The following is a 23,744-nucleotide window of genomic DNA, read 5'->3' on the forward strand; positions in this document are numbered from 1 at the left end:
GATTCTTGACATGGGGAAATCACTTCACTTGAGTGAAGAAATGACATGATCTGACCTAAATTTTTAGAAAATTGTTGGCTGGCTCATTGACATAGACCATAGAGAAGCAAGGGTGGAAGCAGAGACTTGTTAAGAGATTGGTACAGTTGTTTGCACTAGAGATGTCAGTGGCTTAGACTGTGGTGGGATCAGTGGAAGTGGGAAGAAATGGTCAGATTCTGGATGTGCTTTCTAAGAAAAAACCAGTGGGATTTCCCTGATGCACTAGGTAAGGACTGAAACGAGAAGTATCAAGAAGGACTCCGGCGTGCGTGTTCTAACAAGTGATGTATGTGGTTGCCATTCACTGAGATAGGAAAGACCTATCTGGGGATGGGGGTAAGAGCTGGAGTTTGATGCCACATGACGAGATGAGACGAGTGCCTATATAAAGAAGCAGTTAGATATCGTAGGCTGGCAGTCGGGTAGTTCTGTGCTGACCATGTGAGTGGGAGCCCTTAGCACGGAGATGACATATCAGGCCATGAGACAGGGTGAGATCTTCAAGGGGAGGGCAAGAGCTGAGCCTTGGGCACCTTCATCTGCAGACATCAGGGAGAAGAAGACACCACACAGCAATTGATGGGGGACCACAAGTAGAAGAGCTAAGAGAAGACAAATGGAGGGGATGTTTCCAGACAGGAGGAGTTATCGATAAGGTTAAATGCCATTGTGGGTCTAGTGAGCCACAGACCCAAAAGGCTGCCAAGTGAAAGGACAAGTGACAAGGAAGTCACTTGGTGAGAGCTGCTTTGGTGGACTGTGGGGGCAGAAGCCCGCTTGGAGCAAGGTGAAGAGGGAATGGAAGGCAGCCAGCAGACAGTGTGCGTAGAAGTTTTTATGGGAGGGGGAAGCAGAAAACTGAGCAGGAGCCAGTAGCTAGTAGCCCCAGGCCTCAGCCCCTGGGCCTGTAAGAAATCCAGTTGTAGATAGTTAGTAATGAAGAAGAAAATGAGGCTGGACGAGAGGGAGGCTGGAGTGAGGCCCCAGAGCAGGGGAGAGCAGGAAGGTTCTATGCACCATGAAGGGCTTGGCCCGAGGCAGGAGCATGGCTAGATAGGCCGGTGTCCTGGGAGTGAATGTAAGTTTTCTTCTGTTTGCTTTACTTCACCGTGAGGAATTTTGGTTATTTGATTTTACCTTTGTGCCTTGAGATGATCGTGATAGAGAATTAGGGCACAAACACCAGAAGACTTATGGAGGAAAAATCTGGTGTTGATAAGGGAAGCACATAGAGATCATGACAAGAACTTGTAATAGTCCCATAGGGAACATTTCCCAGAGCTGTTGGGAGTGTGACGGGTTCTGCCCAGACACCATGAACTGAAAGTTGAGTTCTTACTTGCATCTTAAGAGAATCTGATGAGATGTCAGGAGGTAGGTAAGAAGGCACTATTGGAAGGCGGGGCAGGAGGAAGGAAGGAAAAAGGCAAGAGGGAGGGAAGGAAGGAGAGAAGGAAAGGAAAGGCAGAAAAAGAAGAACAGGGGGAAGACTGATGTTCTTTTCCCTTTCTCCTCCAGAACTCTGGAGAAGATTGTGACACTGAAAATGTTCATCACTCAACTGAGCCTGGTGGTGTTTGATGACCTGACCCACCACAGAGTGTCGTCTGAGCTCCTGAGACTCACGCTGGACAGTGTTTTCCTGCACGTGGCCCCCCTGGCCGGCGCCCTGCCCGGGGAAGAGGTAGCCGCCGCGCCGGTCCAGCTTCACTGTGTGGAGGTCTGCTGCGGGGACCTGCAGCTGGACAACCAGCTGTACAACAAGTCCAATTTCCACTTTGCCGTGTTGGTCTGCCAGGGGGAGAAGACGGAGCAGCTGCTGTGCTCCCGGATGCAGAGCCTCCTCGTGCCCAGCAGAGACCTGGAGGAGTACAAGAAGAACTGTTTTATCAGACTCAGCCTCACCCTCGCCGAGGGCAAGAGCTGCTTCTTTGAGGACATCAACGAATTCCGTTTTGAACTGAAACCCGCCCGCTTATACGTGGAGGACACGTTCGTTTACTACATCAAAACGCTCTTCGAGACCTACCTTCCCGAGGGCTGCCTGGCGGCGCCCCCCGCAGCCCCGGGAGCCGGCGGGCAGGGGCTGCCCGCGCAGGTGGGCCAGCACGCCCGGGCCCTGGCGCACCCCGTCAAGCTGCGGAGGCTGCTGATCCAGCCCGTGAGTCTCCTCGTCAGCATCCACGCGTCCCTCAAGCTCTACATAGCGTCTGACCACACGCCGCTGGCCTTCTCCGTGTTCGAGCGCGGCCCCGTCTTCACCACGGCCCGCCAGCTGGTCCACGCCCTGGCCATGCACTACGCCGCGGGCGCACTGTTCCGAGCAGGTGAGGCCGCGGTGAGCCAGAGCCCCGGTGAGAAGGAACCGCTTGCGGGGGGAGGGAAGGTGCTTACCGACCTGCAGACCCCGGGGAGCAACATGGCGGGAGGGAAGAGTGCGGGCTTGGCCATTGGTCAGCGCTGGATGGACATCCACACTCTGCCCCGCACTTAAGAAACATTCAAGCGACCAGGAGCGTCGATATTAGCTGTTACGTCACTTAGAACTTTAATTCCTCGTAGCAGACACCTTCACGCAGCCCCTGCAGTACAAGGCTCAGGGTGAGCGCACTGGTGTGGTCCGGAAAACTAGCGCAGGCCTCAGCCCCTGGGCCTGGAAGAAACCCACTGGAAGGTTGTTAGCCTCCTCATTAGAGCCCATGAATAGCCATAGGTGAGCAATTCAGAGGATTAAGACCCACAAAGAGCCTTCTACGCATCTGCCCTGTGTAGACAGATCGCAAAAAGAAAGTGGTTGGTGTCTCAGCTTCTCCACAGACCTGAGATGGAAAAGTCAGGGTGGGGTGAGGGGGTTGAATATGTATACAAAAGGTCGGTTGGCGAGTACTATATGCTGGTAGAGTGCAGGGGATGGAGTGGTCTGAGGACATTCTATGCAACAGTCATCATCGAAACACGGGTTCCTCGCCTAAATTCACTCCAACACGGTTTCAGTGTGATTCTCCAGCCCCTTATGTTCCCAGGAATTCAAGCAACAAACCCCAACCAGAGTTGGTCTTGTGGGTTCTTCCTAGCAATGAACATGACAGCCTTCCTTTCAGAGAATAACAAAGGAAAGAACATTTATCACATTGTACTTGGTGAAAGCATTCCCATATAAGCTAACATTGTAGCAGTAAATGACCCGTGTTGTTGCCAGACTGGGGAGATTACATTTTCTCTGTAATGAAATTCACAGAGTTAATAAGGTTACCCAGAAGTTCTTAACTGAAAATGACAAGATCAGGGGAGGGCCCTGCTGGGACTATTGTTTTGATAGCTTGCACAACAATGAAGAAAATATTTCTCTCTTGCTAAGAAATCATTTAAAAATAAGCAGTTAACATTTCACATTTAATAGATGGGTATATTTATAAACAATTCCAGAAACTTAACCTTTCGGGCAGTTTTTGCTTTTAACATGAGTAGCAGGCATGTAAATTGCTGGGCTCTGATCTGGGGCCTGCAGAGGACTAAGGCTTCCATCAGGCCACCAGGTAACGCTGAGGTGTGGGGGGCACCCATGTAGGTAATGAACTGGCAGAGAAACTCCCAACTGTGGCACCAAGGAGCCATGTCCCTGCAGCCTGTGAGCTACAAACCCTCTCTGTTTTGTTTTTTGTTCTTAATGAGCTTTCACAAGAACATTCTGTTTGGATTTTTTGTAATCCACCTAAAATCCTCTAAGCTGTTGTCCCAACCTCATTATACACTGGGACAAGAAATTCTAATACAGAGGGCCAAGTTTTTAGAGCCCGTTGGGAATTCTGTCACTAAAAACCTGCAGGCAAAGTGAGAAGATGGTAGAAGGTTACCATTGCCCCAGCAGAAGGGCATTCAAGAGAATGTACTAGCATTTTTGCAGAGGAAGGAGGGAGGGTTGACCTGGGGATGAGCAAGTTGCAGCTGCATTGCATGTGGGGCAGGACTCACCCATTGAACTTGCCTAGAAGGTTCCTGCCTGGGATGGTCAAAATATCCTGACCTCATTTCTAGGGAAGTTTGTGGATTCACCTTGAAAAGGTTTTAAAAATAAATTAGAAATAGATAGGAGTAGCCCTATTCGAAGGAAAGCATGTGGAAAGCAGTAGCTTTCTAATTTCCTGGGGCTCCTCTACACCCAAGTCTCAAACTGATGGGAAGTCAGACAGATACTCTTTTTCAACAATGTTTTCAAACGAATAAGCAAGAGATAATTGGCTTTTGGAGGAAAATAAAGAAGGAGTGCCCTCCGATACTTACTGTCCTTTTCTGGCTAGTTCAAATGCCTCTGAGAAGTACGTTGGGTCCACACATAGCCCTCCTGTCAGGCCGTGTTCCTGACCCAGGAGCACCACACCCCACATCCCGCCTTCTAGTAGCTTGGTGGAGGGTGGCGGTGAGCAGTGAGCCTGAGTGGTGTCTCTTCATGCTGGGCCTGCTACACTGGTCTGTGTAGATGGTCTTTGCTTGGCAACGGCCTACATCCTCCCCTTTCCTTATCTGTGAGTGTGAAATCTATGGAGAGAAGGAGAATTAAGATGTTTCTAGACCAATTTACTGCCTGCAGGTGGAACCTCATAACTATCCCAGACCAAAGGGAGCTTGCTGTTTCTTTACCTACAGAGAGAGCCCTGCAAGGAACCATATTCCACAAGCCTCCCTGATACCCTGCCTTCCTCACTGCAGCCTGGGCTCACGGCGGGTGGGTGGGCTGTGCAATCAGGGAAACCTGGGTTGGAGACCCAGCCCCCGTGTCTCAGCAGCAGGAAATTGCGAACAGTTGAGCCACACTTGCCTCCTCATCCTGCCTGGAGAAAGTGGAAGTGGAGACAGGTTAACACTGTGTCAGATTCACCTCTCTCCCCTCCGCCTGCTATCACTGCCCCCAGGGAGAGGTTCAGTCATTAGCTCCTCTGAATTTATGTAAAGGGAGGTAATAGTACTTCACGTGCATAGTTGCTGGGCACATTAAATAAGCTGAATGTCTGATACCCATAGGCTGGCCCTTTATAGTCCACGTCTCTGGAAGTGATTCCCTCATGTCATCCTCCTACTCTCCCAGAGAAGAGAAGTAGGCTCCAAATTTAAGACCTTCCCTCTCTGTCTAGGGGCTGGGCCTAGAAACCGTCAGGGCTCTGCCTTGCTTCTTGCAGCCATACCTTCCTGAGCCTCTGGGACCAGTGACTTGACTGAGGGTCTGTTCCAGGCTTGTCCTGCAAGAACCTGCTGCTGAGGCAGGATTGGCTCCCACAGGGTCCCAGCCCCACAGCCTCCCCGATGAGAGAGCACTCTCAGCCCCAGGCTGGGGCACCCGTGGTTCCCGGAGAAAGTTCCCTATCTAGAATCCTGCACTTAGCCCTTGGCCTTGCCTGCACCTCCAGTCCCCCCCGCCCCCCTGCCGTGAGCATGCTGAGCCCCCCTCCCCGGGGAGGAAGGTGAAGGGAAGCCGCTGCCGGAGTTCACACCACAGCCTCATTCCCACGAGGCAGCAGACACCACAATCAGGCCACTGAGCAGGCCAGCCCCTGGCAGGCCCCCTGCTCGAATAGGAAACCAGATCCAAAGCTCCCCTCCGGGGACCCTGGAAGGGAACACTCCCCTCTCGCTAACCTAATCAGTATGTCCATGTCACCGGTGTTTACACAACTGAAGCTGGGGCTGAAGGGGACACGTTTGTCTGGCTCCAGCTCAGCTCCAAAGGGAAGCACTCAGCTTGGTAGGATTGGGGATGATTAAAAATAACTCCTCCATCCTTGTCAGAACTTTGCATCTCCTTTCCAACACCCCATTTAGCATCTGCCTCCTCCCCTGACCAGACCAGACCTCCTCCTCCTCCCGGTGCCTCCGCTGCCCTGAGGTGGTTTTAAAGATAACTTCCCAGCCTGCAAACACCTGCGCCCTAAGAGACCCCCTTTCCTTCTGGCGGGGGGTGGGGGGCGTGTGTGTCCCCTTGCACACAGGTCCCTTTTAGCAGCAATACGGGAGGCTCAGGCAAGGAAGTCAGAGTAAAGCTATTTGCTAGGCTGCCAAAAGGATCACTTTGATTTATAAAGTATGAAAGCTTGCCATTTATGAATTCACAGTGAATGAGTTATTTCCCATATTTTGCTCCAAAGGAGCTTATTACATTCTCAATTCCAGTGTGAAAAATGAATTGCAGGGAAAATGGGTCACTTTTCCCAAATGTTCAAAGTGCTGTATTTAAGGTTTCGGTAACCCCTTCCCTTTGGTCTCTCACAGGCTGGGTGGTTGGATCTCTGGAAATCCTCGGCAGCCCCGCAAGTTTGGTGCGAAGCATCGGGAATGGAATTGCCGACTTCTTTAGGCTTCCGTACGAGGGGCTGACCAGAGGCCCGGGAGCCTTTGTGAGTGGCGTTTCCAGAGGGACAACATCCTTCGTAAAGCACATTTCCAAAGGTAGCTGTTTCAGTTCCTTTTCATAATGCCTCATTTTCATTCCTTCCCTTATTTTTTATGTTTTAAAGAACACGTTGACGTTTTTGGTGTGTGAAGGGTGCCTCTACCTTTGTTGGGCCTGTTAGGGTGCAGTGAGCTGTTGGATTTTTCACAGAGCTCACACAGAATGTCTTATGTTTTAAACAGATCGCTATTTGCCTGCAGTGTGTGAAAATGTTTCAGAAACTTCAGAATTTTAAACCTCCCATTGGGAAAACAAGGATTGGCTCAACTGTTATTCCATGTGATAAATACAGAAATATTAAAGGTGTTCAGGACTTCTGCTAAACATCAGAAACCCTACACTGTGTTGCCTCATCATTTTTTTTTCATGTAGATACAGTTGTCATAACTTTTGGAAGAATATGGATACATTTTGAGGTGCAAACGGCTTTGGAGGTTAACAGGCAGCTCTCCGCCAGCAGGCCACATCAACAGTGCCATCTTGTGGCCCAGATGGTCCGTGAGGCACAGAAGCCAAAGTGCTGCCCACATGAAGGGGCATGTTTTTGTTTTATCCGTGTGTGCCTGGCAATATTTTGGTCAGGCTGGCAGTGACTCGGGAACTAACAAGGGCCATCTGAGTCCCCTTTTCTTCTCAGCAGGAGGCAGGGAAAACAGGGCAAAGGGCTTCTTCCCCATAAAAGGCTTTTTAATGTCAACAGTGCTGCAACTCTGTGATGAGTGGGCAGGTTATAGAAGTCTCTGGAAAGCTCCAAAGAAGAAGAGCTTGAAATATGAGCACCCATCCTCCTTGGAGGGGGGCACTGGCAAGGGGGACGCATGAGCGTCAACCGAGTTGTGTGGACAAGGACAGGCCCACTCCCCCAGGCCCCAGCCGTCCGGGAGGCCTGCGAGCTGAGAGCCGAAGGAACTCACAGATGAGTCACTGGTGGATTTCTCACTCCTGACACTTGAATCTTTGTGGTTCCGATGTTTTTATTTTCAAATAAGACACCCAACACCTGCTAAATTGAACCCCTTGGTAATTTTAGCATAGTGACTCACTGAATTTTTTTTTACACTTGTTCTCTCCTTCTTCTCTTAGCAAAAATCCATTTCTTTTTTTTTTCTTTTCTTTTTTTTTTTTTTTTTTTTGGTATTTGTGTGTACACAGACTTTTTAGATTGCTGGTAAAGATGCAGCTGCAAAAGTGACATCCTCTGGGTTTTCCTACAGCTTGGTGACCACTAATGAAGGCACTCATTTGCCAGTTTCAGGATCTGTCCATTGGTGTCTTTCAGTCTTGCCTCACTGAGATCTCCGCAGACTCTTTTAGAGGGGTTGGGGACTGTTTTAGGCAAGTTGCTGAGATAGCTGTTCTTGGGAAAACGAGACAAAATCATGGCTTTCACGTGATTTATTTCCTTTAGTGTCCTCACTTTTTCCAGCTAAAATCCTGAGAATCAAAACTGTACATCTTGTCTGTGGCCCAATCACTGGTTTCTCAGAATGTCAAATGATAAAATTTAATGTCATCCTTTGCACTAAGAAGGAAATACGTTTTATTCCTAAGTAGAAACGTTTCTTTACAGTCTGTCTCAGATTCAGCAGCATAACCTTAACCTTTAAAATCAGAGCAAAGTTTAAGCTTCAACACTGGGCCTCAAGGAGGACTTCAAAACTGTGTTAGCCAAGCATGGACAATCCCACCATAATGATGGCAGTTTCATCTGAAACTCAGGGCATTTTCCTGGCAACAGAGATTCTTATCCTACCCCTTTTGAGGTATGCCATCACCCTTTTAAACAAGTGTTAATCTTCACCTCATTTTTTTTTAAAGATTTTATTTTTAAGTAAGCTCTACACTCAAACTCACAACCCCAAGACCACGAGCCACACGCTCTGAGCCAGCAGGTGCCCTTCACCTCATTTCCTTAAGGCTTTTGCTTCAAGCTGCCCAGAGGAAGCTGCCGTCACTCACCACCTGGGCATGTCAGGAAGGCACAGATGCGCTTCCACTGCTCCCCCCTAGCCCTTTGGGGAACCACTCCCGGGGCGTCCACCAGATTGGTGACCAGGCCAACCTGTGTTCCCTTGTGCCCTCAGGTACCCTCACCTCCATCACCAACCTGGCCACAAGCCTGGCACGGAACATGGACCGCCTCTCGCTAGACGAGGAGCACTACAACCGGCAGGAGGAGTGGCGGCGGCAGCTCCCCGAGAGCCTGGGCGAGGGGCTCCGGCAGGGCCTGTCCCGGCTGGGCATCAGCCTGCTTGGTAAGGGGCTACAGGAACCCACGCTGGACGAGGAGGGTGGTTGTGAAACCTACATCCTTTCTGCAGACAAGGCTGAGGCTCGTGGTAGCTGGGGGCAGGGGGCGGCAGTTGAGGCGCCCTGGCACAGGGCCTCCATCCCAGAGCCCTTGCGCAGCTCTGAGAGGAAGGCCCACCTGCACAAATGCCCACGCTCTGCCCTCCCTTGCTTCTGGTAGGAAGCCCATCCCTGTCCTCAGGGTGGGTCTCCAGAGAGCCTCATGCCAGAGGAGGCGCCCTGAGCATTGGGTGGCGCGGGGCAGGGGGCGGGGGGGTGGGGGGTGTCAGCACGGGGACAGCAGCCCAGGGCCTGTGGCTTGTGAAAGTGAGTAACGGGCCGCCGGCCTTCTAAGCCCCCCCATCCCCTGCCCCGACCACATCCTCCAGATGCTCTCACCTTTGTTTGAGAAGCTCTCAAGCAACGTGCAAATGTCCTGTAAACTTCAGCAAGGAGCCCGCTTTCGCCTTTTATTTTCTTTTGAGAGTGCCGGCTCATCCGGACGCAGAGTAATTACAGTTGTCAAGCGGCCAGATGGTATAGTTCGAAGTGAAGATGGCTGCGGGTATTTCCAAATACTACAAATGTTCAAAAAATAAGCTGCTTTGGAAAACTCTATAAAAAGGAAGCTTCAGAGCTGAGATTTTGCAGAGCAGGATTTTCAAGGGTATCTTTTGTTTATTTGTTTGCGGAAGAATTTAAAACTGTATTGCTTGGCAGCCTGCCTGCTCGCATGGGAAGGAGTGTGCATCTCTCGCAGATCAAAGTACCGCAGAGCAGGGAGAGCGGAGGTCAGAGAAGATGAGCTTGAAAGGATTTGCGCTCTCTCCAGCTTGCGCTGCTAGCCGCAGCCCTCAACCCACAGCACAGCCAACTGAGGCTCTGGAAGGAAGTAATAAGATGTTACAAGCTCAGGTTAAGTTACTAGAAATTGTTTAAGTCATAACATTCTGTGGCGATGCGTGGAAACTGGGAGCTTATGACCTGGGATGGAACTACAGGGTAGAGGAATGGTCTGGAAGGCCAGGGGAAGGCATGGGGGTAGACCACATTCTGGAAAAGACAGCAGACCTCAGGCTAGGGTGTCCAGGTCCTTTCTTTGTGACCTCAGGCACGTTCTTACCTTCTCTGAACCTGGCTTTCTCCTTTGTAAATTGGGGCTGGTGGTAACATTATTAGAGGTAATAATACTGGTCTGTCATGGGCCCGGCATAGGGTCTGTGTTTGGTAAACAGCACTGCTCACGCCATGCCCTCTTCTCTGGGCAGAAGAGCTTCCTTCCCTCCATGCAAGCTCTTCTTGGAGTTGACAGGCTCAAGTAGACCTGAGCTGGCCGGCCTGTGGTTATATCCATTCCAACCAGTGTGTTCTCTTCCAAACAGAGACGCCCTCACCCGCCACCCAGTTGCCACTGTTGTAAATTGTCCCTGACGGTAGAAACCCATTACAGGAGAAGCCATGATCCTCCCATCGTGTTGTCATACTTTTTAATATGGCGCCACTGTTAACCAGGCTAGAAAGTCCTAAAACTTGGATCTCTGCGATAGTCACTCCTTATACAACATCATCCGTGCAAGGGACTTATTTCGTCCTTAAAACCTCAGTGTGCTTGTGGTTTTTCTGCCTCTCTGGTCATTTCCAAAAACTCAGGGGTTCTGTGGACGACCTAAATCCCTCCCAGGTGTGCAGTGCCTCTCCCTGCCCCCCGTGGCCTGACCCTGGGCCCCCGCGCAGCACCACCTCCAGCAGCTCGCCCTGAGCCACGTGCCCATTTCTATGCCCCTCAGATGGGTTAGTTCTCAGTGGGCTTCTCAGAGCTGGCTCGAACCCACTTCCTTCCCTCTCAGAACACTCTGTGTCCCACTTAATCCCTGGCTTATCTCAAAACATCCTGGCCAGAACTACCTGATGTGGGGCAGGAAGACAAGAGAAGGAGTAGCACCGATCAAGTCCCCTCACCTGGAAAAGCATAGATTTATCACCATTTAATTTATCCCCAGATATGGTATTTAAAACTGCTAAATGCAATTAGGTGCCTGGCTGACGTTAGAGCTGTTATCATATTGTTTGAAAACCATGCTCAGTGGAATCAAAATAGTACTTCCTCAGTTTCCTCCTCTATGAGAAATACTAACAACACAGCTAGTAAAAATGTGTCTCAAGAACACTTCAGCGTTGACAAAGCATTTTCACGGGTGTCGTCTCATTTGATCTACAAACCCACATGGATGTGAGGGGGAGTGACTCGCCCAGGCCAGACCTCCACCGGGACAAGAGCCTGGGCTTTTCCTCCTGTCCCCCAGCCTGGAGGGCTCCGAGCCTGGAAACAATCAGGATGTGGGGAGACAGAACAATTGAAGGTTCCAGGGTAGGAAAAACACATTTCCCCCAAATGTTTATGGGATTCGTGGACCTTCTTGCCTCCGTTTTGCTCTCGTGAGGACACTGTGGAGTGTTAGGAGGTGCTTGGGAAATCAAAGGGAGCCTTCAGCTGCCATGCCCAGCCGCATGGCCCCGAGTCAGCGAGGCAGCATCGGCTGGCCCAGAGATGCCGCCGAGGCTCTGTGATGAGCCTCCCCCACAGTCTTGAGGAAGCAGTGGCTTTGGGGAAAATTCTGTTTAGCCTGAAGAATTGGTATGAAGGCTTTCCCACATTTATCAGAACTGTTCCCCCAGCCACCCCCCTTTCTGTTGCACCCTGGAGCCTGTGCCGAGCGAGGATGTGAGCTCTGTGTCACTGTCATACTCCATGTTCCCTCTCAGACGTGACTTCTCTCTCAGATGTCAGCCCTCGCCTCTCTGATCACCCTCCTGGGCTGCTGCCTGATGTATGCAGCATCGCTAGACTTCCAGTACCCACACCCTCGGTCTCCACAGCCACTCTCGGTGTGCCGTGCAGAACCCCCACAAAATGGGCCTCTACCAGGTGCATCAGGACGTTCTCCCTGGAGTGAGAGGGAACAAGTGAGCCAGGCACTGAGATGCAGCCTTTTTGAGCTGTTCTGCTGCCACAATCAGCCATTAGCGGAGTGGCAGCAGTTCGTGGGGAATTTTAGGAATGACAGAAGTGTTTCCTTCTCCGTGAATTAATCTGTTCTGGCCCTAAAAGACTAGCCGCAGGCTGGAATACTTACTCTCCGCTGCGTGTAGGCCTTGTTTGTCTCTGAAGTGGTGAGCTGTAGTGCCCCGGCCTAGGCCTGTGCCTCTGCTGTTGTGATTTTAAAAATAAATAAATAAATGCCCCCAAATAAAATTACAGCGTGCAGTGAGGGCAGCACCGAAGAAGCCACAGAGGAGCTTTCTAGGTCAGTAAGCCAGTATTTTCTGCCGGAGGCTGGGGAGCGAGTCCTGGCAGAGGTAAGGGAGGGCCATTCCAGTTCCCTCGCTAACGAAGAAAGGCCTCCTCCTTCAGCTAGAGGGGAGCGAAGGAGACGCCCCCCAGTTTCTGCCTCACCCGGCACACCCGGAGTCCACGGAAACTCCCCGCCCTCCGAGGCGCGCTTCCTTCCTCTCCTGCCTTCATCACATCACAGCCGTCTCCATGTGGCCGCCCTCCCCGTGGGCCGGATGCCAACAGACAAGTTTGGGGATCAGTTTCCACCACTTAGAGCCTTGGAGCAGAGCTCAAGTAGATGACAGTAAATAATTTACCAGTCGTGGGATTTAGCTGGATTAGACTTAATAAGCGAGCCTTCTGAAACCCTCCGAGAAGCTGCCTCTCTTCAGGCACGGCGCAGACACCACGGAACGGCTGCTTGTCTCTCACGGCCACTCTGGTCTCCAGCTCGCACCTGGTGACCAGCGAGGTGTTGGTGTGTGTGACAGACTTTCCCCCGCCAGGGTCTGGTGCTGGGCGAGGGCATGCGGTCTGACAGCTCCTTCTCTACCTCTCAGCATCTAACACCTTGTCATGAGGCTCAGATTTTCCACTCCCTGGGCTGCCCAAATAGTCCATCTGTCAAAGCCCCAGTAACTGAGCCTTCGGTGTGGCCAGTGGCTGGAGAAAGTAGAAGATCAAAGGGCAGTTTCACTGTGATACCTGTTTGCACTTAGATAGGCCTCAGAGATCGGTGTGGGGACTCACCGTTATCAAGGCTCCATGTTCCTGGTCCGGGGTGGGCCTGGCACGTTAAAGGAAGTGGGAGGTTCTCAGTGAAGTAAGCACCTGGCCCCCGGCAGGATCTTAATAGTCTTAATGGAAATCTGCACTTGAGAAAAGGCCTTTCTTGAGTGACTTAATCCATTGGCGAATTTGTAATTATTTACCTCAGTTGACCTACGAATTTAAGCATTAGAGACCTTTCAAAGAAATCAGATAATGACACCACAAAAGCGGTGTTCTCTGATTTGATGCTGTTTACTTGGAACTGTCTGCTGTGAGAAAATTCGAAGAGAAGACCCCACAGTTCTTGTGTGCGCTGGGCACCAAAGGCGGCCACCATCCCCATTATTAACGCTCCCCAGCCCAGGTGCCAGGATGGAGTGTGTTGAGGGCCCTGATGCAGTGATCCCCTCAGCCCTCCACAGCCAGGGCGGCTGGGGCCAAGGGCAAGCAGCTCCCTCTGCCTCCCTAGTCAATTCTTTAGAAGGTTTGGGAAGCCCTGGGTCTGGGCTGAGAAACAGACCTGTCGCCTCAGGTCATTCTTAATCTGTCAATACATAAATTTAAATGGCTCTATCCAAATTCAGAGGAATGGAATCTGCGAAGAACATTCCCTTTACAACTGACCTGAAGGAACCAGCCTTTGTTTTACTGGATTTTGTTCAGGGGAATATTACTTGAAATTAGCAGGTCATTAACAGAGACCTGGAAATCTCCATTTACCCAAGAGACTTTGAATTAGTGGCATTTGGCATAATGGGATTTGACATGTACTAAAATTTCTACCAGGGGGACTGTGCATTTTCCATTAATCCTAGCAAGTTTGAGTTGAAAACAAAATTCCATCAAGAACTGTAATGAAATTTTTACCTCTTACTGAGCTAGAGAACCTCCCGCTCCATCACTGAAGGAAAAAAAGAAACTCAGGACTGGTGGGGCCTTTAGTAGATATCCTCACAGGCCCCTCAGGGCAAAGGGAGCAAGGAGGAAGGAGCCACAGGAGGCTGAGGGACTCTCCCCCCCTGCTTGGTACCTGACCCGGCCGCCCTCTGGGAAAACCGCTAGAGCAGAGTAGTGAGAGCAGGCTTTTGTAGCTATTCTAAAGTAAAGAATAAATGGCCAAACCTCATTTGAAGTGGAAAGTGGGGGAGTGTTTCTAAGACTGGCAGAAGGAAGTGCCTGTTTATAAACAGGATCGGTGAAGAGCTTGGTGGTGAAGAGCTGGCCTGTGACTGCCTCTCTAGACTCAGATCCTGGCTCAAGCACAGGACAGCTGTGTGACCTTGGGGCAAAACTCCTTAACCTCTCTGTGCTCTGCCGCCTTATCTAGGAGCTGAGGATAAAAACCATGTCTGACTCCCAAGATTATGAGGATTAATGGTCTCATACAAGTAACACTCTGGATACAGTCCCCAGCAGATAGTAAGCACTAGAAACAGATTAGCTATTATATAAGTAACTGCAATATTAACACTCTTACATATTAATATCTTGATATTATCAAAGAATGGTCTTATCATTATTAAAAGGGAGATGGCCTCTTCCAGTTTTTTCACGCTCCAAATTAGTGAAAATTGATTAGGCTGAGCAGGCTTGCCCTCTCCTGAGCAATCATTAGCTCTCTTCTCTAAACTGTGTTGCCTGGTTTCTGGACAAAGGCATGTGAGTGTCACTTTGGAATAGTCTGACGTGTTTATGAAATTCTGAACTGAACTTTTCAGATCCTCACTGGAATGGACCAAACCCAGTCTGAACATTGTGTTTTGATGAAGATCATAAATGCCTAACTCAGTGCCTGCCCAGTGAGCTTATGTAATTGGTAAATAAATGTATAGTAAAGAACATGATAATGAGGGTAGGTTTTCATTTTCAATCCAAATAAAGCCATTCTGGATTGAAGGTTTTCACTTTTTCAGGATTTTAAGCCTCAGTCCTCACAAGGGGCTTTTGCTGTTTTTCAGGTGCAATTGCTGGCATAGTCGATCAGCCTATGCAGAACTTCCAGAGAACTTCTGAAGCTCATGCTTCAGCAGGACACAAGGCCAAGGGTGTCATCTCAGGTGTGGGGAAAGGAATCATGGGGGTGTTTACAAAGCCCATCGGAGGGGCCGCTGAGCTTGTGTCACAGACTGGCTACGGTAAGTTGTGGGGCACCTGTCAGGTCAGCTCAGATATCACCGACCTACTTGCATTATTATACCAAGGACTCTGAGATAATCTAGGCCTTCACATGGCAAAGCAGTGGAAAAAAAAAATGGATAAATCCATAAGGAGAGAAATAGCTGTCTTCTTCACCTCCTTATGCTTATTTATGGGAAGAGTTGAATTGTACTACTCATGATAAATTTAATAATTGTAGACCCAAGAAATCATTTAGCAGGTTCAATAGATCTACCTCACAGATTCTTTTTACAGCACATCTAAAAAAATAGACTCCAGTGATGGCTTCTCGGCCTTTTGGCTAAGGCCGAGAGTAAAACAGACTTGAATGAGAATAACCAGTCAGAGGTGGAGGGCAGTTGAGAGCAGTACGTAGAAAATATTGAAGCAGAGACTAGAATGACAACTTGTCTGATGGCCAGTTGGAAAGGAAAAATAGGTGATAAAGCAGGAAGATATCTGTGGGGGGGTGTGTGTGTTTATGTGTGCGCGCGCGCGCTTTAGAGAACGAGAAAGAAGAGCGCGCACGCCCACACCCACAGAGCCTCCGGTGCATTGCCCCCGGGCCGAGTTCCTGGCCACTGGCAGCAAAGACAGGTGACCTACATCTGAGACCCCTTCCCCAAGCAGACAGTGGGGCTGGGGGCACCGCCAGCCGTGGCCGGGGGCGCGCTGGGGCCTCTCCCCGCTGGGCGTGCACGCGGGAGTAGCGGGTGCGAGGGAGCGGAGGAAGCACGTCTTCCCAGGCTGCTTTGCTGCGTTCTTGGCGGAGCCCGCTAAAGTGACTTTAGAAAACGTAAACCGGGACTCACCACGGTCACCTTTTTCCCCCAAATCGGTGTCATCGCTTTGGTCAGGAAGCAGGCTGCCTCGCTGCCATCCCAGATCACAGGCGCGCGCCCTGCGTCTGGCCGTAGTCGGAGCGGCCCGTTTCACCGCGGGCACCTGCCCGTCAGATCTGACAGAGGCGGCCCGACCAGGGCACAGAAACCGCGTCTGAGGGGGAGAGAGTCTGAGAGGGAGAGAGGGGAGACGAATGCCCACACTCAGGCAGCCATCCGGAGGGCTCCTTTAAGAGACCACACAGGCGCGAACATGTGTTCCTCTTGGCTGTTCCCCTCGTCGCCCCCCTCCCGGGTCTCTCTCTCTCCTGTGAGTGACGTTTTCACTCACAGGGAAACGGACAGAACCGCTGTCCACCCGCCCCGTCGGCCGGCCCAGTCAGACTCCGCTTAGGCGTTCATAAAAGTGGGATTCCCTTGCTGTGGACCCCAGGGAGGCGAAGTCCACGCAGACTTCACCGATTCCTTTGGTGTGGAAAAAGCCATGGTTCCTCACCATGAGGTTTCCCAGGGCTGAGGATCTCCCCCTCACGGAAGAGCATCTCAGCACAGAGCTTCACATGGCCTTGTTGCTCTCCATCATTCTTGTAAAAGTTTTATTACTGCACTGAAGGTTTTACAAACCACTAACTCTTCGTCTAATGACTGTGCCTCGTTTATAAACATTTACAAGCCCTCGGAAAGCACACATGCTGTACCATCTTTGGTTCTGGAGCGTCTCCTCCGAGGCCTGCATGGCTGCCGCTGGGTGCCCTCGTTTGGTGCCGGCCCCGGGGAGAGCGTGTAATAAACCGGGGGCCCCCAGAGTGCTCATAAATGTATATGGATTCATGTTTAACAGCTGGATTAAGTCACCTAAATACGGTATCTAGGCAAACCATGTGCCTTTGTGTGCATCTCTGTGTGTTGTGTTTTTTTATGTGCCCGGCCCCAGCACAGATACAGAAGTATTATAACGTGAAGCAGGGAAGTCGACTAACAAGCATGGCTTCTTTTATCACATAAATTGTAACAGTGTGTGAGTATTGCACAGGACTGATTACTCCCAGGAGCGTTAGGCTTCCATTAATTGCCAGTCCGGTCGATGCTTGGACTGTGGTTCATTCATTTTTCAGTTTGTAGCTGATGTAAGAGCGCCAGAGGTCAGAGCACTGTGGTGTTTAATGATTATCTATACACTTGCTTCCAAGGATTTGACATCATTTTGGATCTTGCAGCGCTTTATGGATGGCTGTAAGCAGATGACATCACTGCAGCATGGAACCGGTTTCCAGAAGACAACTAGTAAAACTCCCTTACTTCTCTTACCACAGGTATTTTACACGGAGCTGGACTTTCTCAGCTTCCCAAACAGCGCTATCAGCCAAGTGATCTACATGCTGACCAGGCTCCAAACAGCCACGTCAAATATGTCTGGTAAAATTATCTAGACGCCTGTTCCACGGCACATGGATGTTAGGGGGCCTGCTTTGCTCTCAAGCTGAAGGGCCCTGCATCCGGGGCAGCCCCAGACCGCGTTCGGCAGCTCAGGCAGCACTGGGGCACCTTAGGGCCCAGGAGCGGCTGCCGCCCCCAGATGTGGGGCTGGCCGCACCCCGGCCTCTCGCACACTCCTCGGGGAGGAGGCGCGCTGACAGAGGAGCCCAGGCCGTGGGAGGGGACCCGGGATTCCCTAGAGAACCAGCCTCCTTCTCGGGGTGATGTTTCTATAGGGAAGAAAAGGAGCCAAGGGAAATCTTTATCCCCAGGAGCTGGGTTCTGTTGACCAGAATCAGTTTGAGAATTAAAGTGACAATTACATTTTAAGCTCAAACTAATAATCAGATGGGTGAGAGCCCTCCACCTTTGGGGAACCGTGTGTGGTACCGTGAGCACTGCTCTATGACCATCTTTTCCAAACCGGCTTCCCGCCTCACTTTTCTCCTTGGAAACAGGAAAATGCTTCAGTCTCTGGGCAGACCAGAGGTGCACATGGCCCTGGAAGTCGTTCTGGTGAGGGGCTCCGGCCAGGAGCACGAAGGCTGCTTGCTGCTGACGTCAGAGGTGCTCTTCGTGGTGAGCGTCAGCGAGGACACACAGCAGCAGGCCTTCCCCGTCACAGAGATCGACTGCGCCCAGGACAGCAAGCAGAGCAACCTGCTCACCGTGCAGCTCAGGCAGCCAAGAGTGGCCTGTGACGTGGAGGTACATTTCAGGGGACAGGGTGACTGTGTGGCTGACTGCCGCGGCAACGGAGACGCGGGCTGGCCGCGGGTATGCCGCTGGCCTGGCTGCTGAGACGAGGAGGGCTGTCAGAGGAAGCGGCGTGAAGGGACGTGGGAGCCAATGCAGAAGGAAGTTGGGAAGCCCCAGCCCAGGCGTGTGTGGGAGCCCTTCCTAGGGGAGCGCGGCAGCAGGCCTAGTGGACTCAAGGCCCGGGGTTAAACCACTGTATGAACCGGACAAGGCTTGGTTGTCATGGGGCAGGGGTTCTGGAGGAGACCAGGCAGGACAACAGAGCTCCAGCACAAACTGGTCTGTGCGAGAGGGCCAGGGCCGAGGCGGCAGTTCCCTGCTGCAGAGAGCAGGCACAAGTCTGCTGTAGCTGACTGGAGATACAGGAGAGGACCGCCACCGAAGTGGGGGTGTCGTGAAATGAGGTGCAGCCAGTGGGCCAGACCTTCACAAGCTCACAAGCCAGGTCTCAGTCCCTCCCCCCGCCCCTCCCTGCTTTCCACCCCAAGACTTCATGGGTCAAAGTTCTGTTCATAGATCTTTCCTTCCTGCTCTGTATTCTGTGTGGTTCTGTGTTCCCTTTCCCACAGGGCAGATTCCCACCCCCTAAATACTGTGGGGTACCTCCTGGGGGGACGCTCCTTTGGGTCTTGAGGCAGCTCCCTGGCCACACAGCTTCCGTGCTGGATGCTGGCTCCCGGCCACACATAAGCTGCTGTGGAACAGATGCTCAGGCAGGGCAGAGTGATGTCCAGGGTCAGAGGGGAGCCCTGCCTGGAGTGGCACCAGCTTCCTACAGGCCAGTGTTGGGTGAACAGGTGCACCCGGTGGAAAGCAGGGTCTGCTCCTGCCTCCCTGCTGACTGCCTGATCCACAGGGGCTGTAAGAGTTGACCTAAGAAACAGACATCTTTTTCCACACAGCAAGATGAGTGTAAGTCAGTGGCAAACTGGAGCCTCCTTATCCTAACCTGGGCCCTCGGTGGCCCCATCCTGCCCAATTCATTATCTTCTCCCTGGTATGGGAGCCTGTGCTTCCCTCACACCACTGTTTGGGTAAAATTATCTGAGAAGATGGAAAGCAGCCAACCACAACAACTCTGAGATTTCTCTAGCTTCTTGGATCCTAATCAGTCAGGCTTTAAGCTGGGGCTTGGCACTAGGCGTACATTGCTGCCTCGAGTTGATGACTTTCTGGGAATAAACAGAGGTCAGATGTCCAGGCTGACTTTAGATCTGCCGAAATCTTCTGATCCAATTGACAATAAAGCAGCAGTGATCTGGCTACAGGACTTGGCAGGGCATAGTATCATTATCTTCAAGTCCTTGGTCCTTAACGAGAAACTTCCAAGGCCCTAAGGAGTATCTAGGGCCATCATTATTCCTTAGCTGCTTGGGAAATATTTCATATCTTAAGCTGGGACTGGAGATTCTGCTTTTGCTGTTAAACTATCTTTACCGTCTTCAACTGTGAGCCTTCTCTCTTTGGCTTTTTTGAGGAGGATACTTGGGGAATTATCATAGCTGGAAGGGAACAGCTCTGCTTCTCGAGGGGCTAATGAGATGATAGCTGGAGTCACCACTCCTAGAAGCTGCCAAGGCTGAGACCATGGAATCACGGAGTTAGAGGCAGAAGCACCACTGACACACTGGACATCATGCCCAGCACTGGTTTCCCACCGGTACTCGGGTATCAGCTGGGGGCGGGGGCGCTAGGGCTAAGGGATGGCTACAGAAGAGGCAGGAAAAGATGACTGAAAGCAGAAATACTGCAGGGCAGCATCTGGCAAGGGACAGAAAAGGTGGATATCGGGTATGCCTTTAGCCCCCAAATTCTGCTTTCTCTAAATCTATCCCAATTTACCTCTCCCCTTAACTCCTCCTAATTAACAGGAAATAATTGCCTCCTCAGTCCTGCATTCAAACCCTAACCCCTCCCCTACTCACGTCGAAGGAGACCCAAACTGTAAGGAAAAAAAAAATGCTCATTTCTTTTCTGAGACAGTACACCCTTCGTTAGGAGTACCCTAATCCAGTGTGTTTGCAAAACGTGGGGTGGGGGGTGGGGGTGTCCCTCAGCAGGGCTGCTTGACATAGTCAATTTTCCTCAGTTGTCATGCTTGTATCAGTCCATACCCGTCACATGCCAACCTGATGCGTAGACATAAAGCTGGGTCTAAGAAGCCTACCTGCTGTCTTCCAGGGAAAGCTAAGAACAGTATTTTTAAGACCTTTATAGAAAATGGCTTTTCTGGTTTTCTTTAGATGCTAGGAAACACAGCTCCTTTGAATTTTGGAAGGAATTAATTTGTAGATGACATCATTCAGTATACTGAAATGTGGCAGGATTCAGATTTTTTAAATCAGCATTTGCTTTTCTTGGTTAAATGCAGCCATTTTTAGGGTAATAATTGCTTAATATGCCTGGCACATTATTGAAATCCCTTATGAGAGAAGCTCAAAATGAGTCAGAAGGTCAATTTATTCCTTGGCCAGGTTCCTTTCACAGCACGGGTTTTCCTGTGCTGCTGTTCAGGAGGAGCAATTAAGACTTTCTGTGTATTCAAAGCTTTCCAGCTGAATTCTGGCCCCATCAAATGATATCATCGGAGTTCTGGCTTTTGCCTGGTGGTACACAGCTTTCATCTGTCAGCGAAACTTTGGGGGCTTTTCTTTTCTGTCCCAGGCTTAAAAATACGAGATCCAAACCGTACCAGATGCCCTACTTACTTCTCTGGCAGCCCCAACACTCCTTACCATCCCACTGGCTTTTGCAGCTTTTAAGACACCCTTGGCTGCACTGTTTCCATGCCCTACACAGAAACACAGAAATTCTTTATATTACTACTTGAGGACTCGAAAGCCCTTGTTAAAAATGTTTTTAATTCTTCCAGAGTGATCTTGCCAACATTTGGTAGGTACAGACCACTGAAAGGTCAGTGGCTACCTGATTCCCACAGATCAGCGGCTTACACTGGAAACGTCTCAGTCCACATATCTACACACTAGACAGCTACAGAATTTCAGGGGGGGAAGAATTTATAGCTCCAGCTGCCTTTGATGGGTGCTTTCTCAGAAAATCGCACTTAAGAACTTGGGTAGTATATCTCAGTTCTCCTGTTCGAATTCCACTGAAGATGAGCCAGACTTTTATGAACCATAAATGTACTTTGCATCCTCCCTTTTTTTCCATAAAAATTTCCCCTTCCTCTGCCCAGTCTTTTTATTTTCTCTGGCTTTAAATCCTAGTGTTTATAAAAACAGAAAATGTTACAGTTCAAAAGGTATTTATTTTTTTAAATGCTCTGTCCAAAGCCACTGGTTTGAAAGAGGTTCTCTTCTCCACTATTTTTTTCTGTCAAACTGAAGAGGTTCAAGGAGACAAGCAAACAGAACTTTTATTTCAGGTGCGAGTTTAACGTTGATTTAAGCAGAGGAAAGACACTTTTCTCCTTTGTTCCTGAGCTCCTCAGTAAAGAGCAGTGAGAGATGTTTAACAGTTAATGAGTAAAATGTTACTAAATTTGTCAGCTTCAGACATCGGAATTTTACACACCAAATGCTTATTCAAAGGAGGCCGTCCTAACAGTCCCCTGCAGAGCGCTTCTGTTGTACTCCTGCAAGTGCACGGTTATTACCACAGCTCAGAGGAAAAATAAAAAGCACTGTTTGGGACAAAATGGCTTTATTAGAGTACCTAAAAGGCATAATGTATAGATGTATTAAGGCAACAACAGAAGGAATAATTTGTCACGAAATGCCATTAGGAGGTTTTGGCAGCTGAAGACTCTTTATTTTTGGATCCCAGGTGGACGGAGTCCGGGAGAGACTGTCGGAACAACAGTACAACAGACTTGTGGACTACATCACAAAGACATCTTGTCACCTGGCTCCCAGCTGCTCTCCCATGCAGGCCCCGTGCCCAGTGGTGGCTGTGGAACCTCTCCCCTCCACTGTGAAAACATACCATTATCTGGTTGATCCGCACTTTGCTCAAGTCTTCATTAGTAAGTTTACCATGGTGAAAAATAAAGCCCTGAGGAAAGGGTTCCCTTGAGTCCCCTCTAAGGTGGTGCTGGTCCTGCTTGTGCAATTTATTCTTGAAAAGAAAACCTAACTAGCTCTAGTAACATCTAATATGGACACAAAGCCAGTACTTTACTATAATTATAGGTAATTTCCCAGCCTCTTCTAAAATTAATTCAGATTCTTCTCCCTAAGAAAACACCTTAAAATGCAATGATAAAAAAAACTTGTTCCTTTCCAATTTGGAGGCCGTGATTAATGTTGTCATCCCATCACATATATATACACTACCTTTTGCTGTTTATGGTATTTGCTAAAATGTTTACTATAATTAAGATCTGTTAATTCTGCTCTAACAAAAAATGTGGTCAGGCCTTGGAATGGAGAGACTGGTTAAAACTTCATTCCCAACTGCATCTGTTTCTAGGCTAAGACAGTCTTTTCCTTATATTCTCATCTGCAAACATTTGGAATCTTTAAACGCTTAGGATTTTATTAACTTGTTAAATTTATTACTTAAAATGTGATGCTCTTCTTTAAGTGAAACCTGCTATGCATATTCCTCCTTTAAAGCCTGCAGGTTACTGAAATTTATAAGACCTTCTCATGACTGTCCAGGTACACTAGAAAAAATGTTTCGCCAGTTAATCTTTTAGCAAGCAAGCTTATGTGTCTGCCAGAGAAAACAGACCCAAAGGGCTCAGGTGAGTTTCTCTAGTTCGATAAAGAAAACGTGCTACTAGGAACTAACACCCTCTTGTGGAAGGGGTTTAGCAGAAGGATATTCATACTGCCCTGGGGTACTACAGGGGAGTGTTAACCTTAACAGTGAACCAATCCAAAGAGTTTATTTTTAATTCCTTAACCACAAAATATTTCCAATGTGTGATATTATTTTTCCATTTTTAAGGATGGGTTTTTATCAGATCTTGGGTCACCAGATATCATCTTTAATATTCAGTAAAAATCTCACTCTGATTAAAACACATTTTTACTGATTACATCCAAATCTGGATCTATAATCTATTATGTACAATTGTGAGATGCTAAGGAAATTCAATTTCAAATGCCTACTAATTTTTAATCAAGTCTCACATGTCATCAGGCATAAGAAGTCACTGTGTAATTGTTTCTGGAAAGCAAGACTATTTATGAACAATTCAGGCTAAATATGAAAAAAACTGATTTTTCCATTAGTTTGTTGTGTTATACTCATTTAGGAAAGTGACAGTTTGTCAACCTCAAGAATTAACTATTTTTAAGAATGTAAATATGTATTAATTAATGTATCTTTTATGGTCATTTTGCATACTACCTTCTAAGAACTGTTATATAAATTGTTGAAAATAAAAGGAATCCTTGAATTACTGACCACACATAAATGTGTATTGTCACCAGGTGTTTTTCAAATGCAGGTTTTCACCAATTCCTGGGTTTAATACAGCTCACATTATTAGGACCCAAGAATTTTGCATTAGTTAAGAAGGCTAAGAAACAGTTTCTGTTATCCTAATAAAGTACCAGTGATAAAATCAACTTAGGTTAAAATAGACTTAATTTTTAAAGCTCTCTGTAGTATCACTTTGATCACAAAAAAAGCACTAATAATTAATATGGGGGTAAAGATC

General features: G+C 49.2%; 1 protein-coding gene across 6 annotated transcripts in view; it reads left to right on the forward strand.

Annotated features, from left to right (window-relative positions):
- Nucleotides 1-23,498, forward strand: part of VPS13B (vacuolar protein sorting 13 homolog B) — a 769,746-nt gene extending 746,248 nt beyond the window's left edge. For 5 of the 6 annotated variants that reach the window (XM_032316084.1, XM_032316086.1, XM_032316087.1 and 2 more), the window contains 7 exons: nt 1,561-2,369; nt 6,304-6,480; nt 8,569-8,739; nt 14,837-15,013; nt 17,191-17,293; nt 17,812-18,061; nt 21,899-23,498. In XM_032316084.1, the coding sequence (XP_032171975.1) occupies nt 1,561-2,369; nt 6,304-6,480; nt 8,569-8,739; nt 14,837-15,013; nt 17,191-17,293; nt 17,812-18,061; nt 21,899-22,147 (1,936 nt within the window). In that variant the 3' untranslated portion in view covers nt 22,148-23,498. Of the gene's footprint in view, nt 1-1,560; nt 2,370-6,303; nt 6,481-8,568; nt 8,740-14,836; nt 15,014-17,190; nt 17,294-17,776; nt 18,062-21,898 lie in introns of those variants that run through there. The other variant, XM_032316089.1, reaches the window with a different exon arrangement.
- Nucleotides 23,499-23,744: the final 246 nt, after the last annotated feature.

The sequence above is a fragment of the Mustela erminea genome, chromosome 16 (genome assembly GCF_009829155.1).
Source record: "Mustela erminea isolate mMusErm1 chromosome 16, mMusErm1.Pri, whole genome shotgun sequence".
Taxonomy (NCBI): Eukaryota; Metazoa; Chordata; class Mammalia; order Carnivora; family Mustelidae; genus Mustela; species Mustela erminea.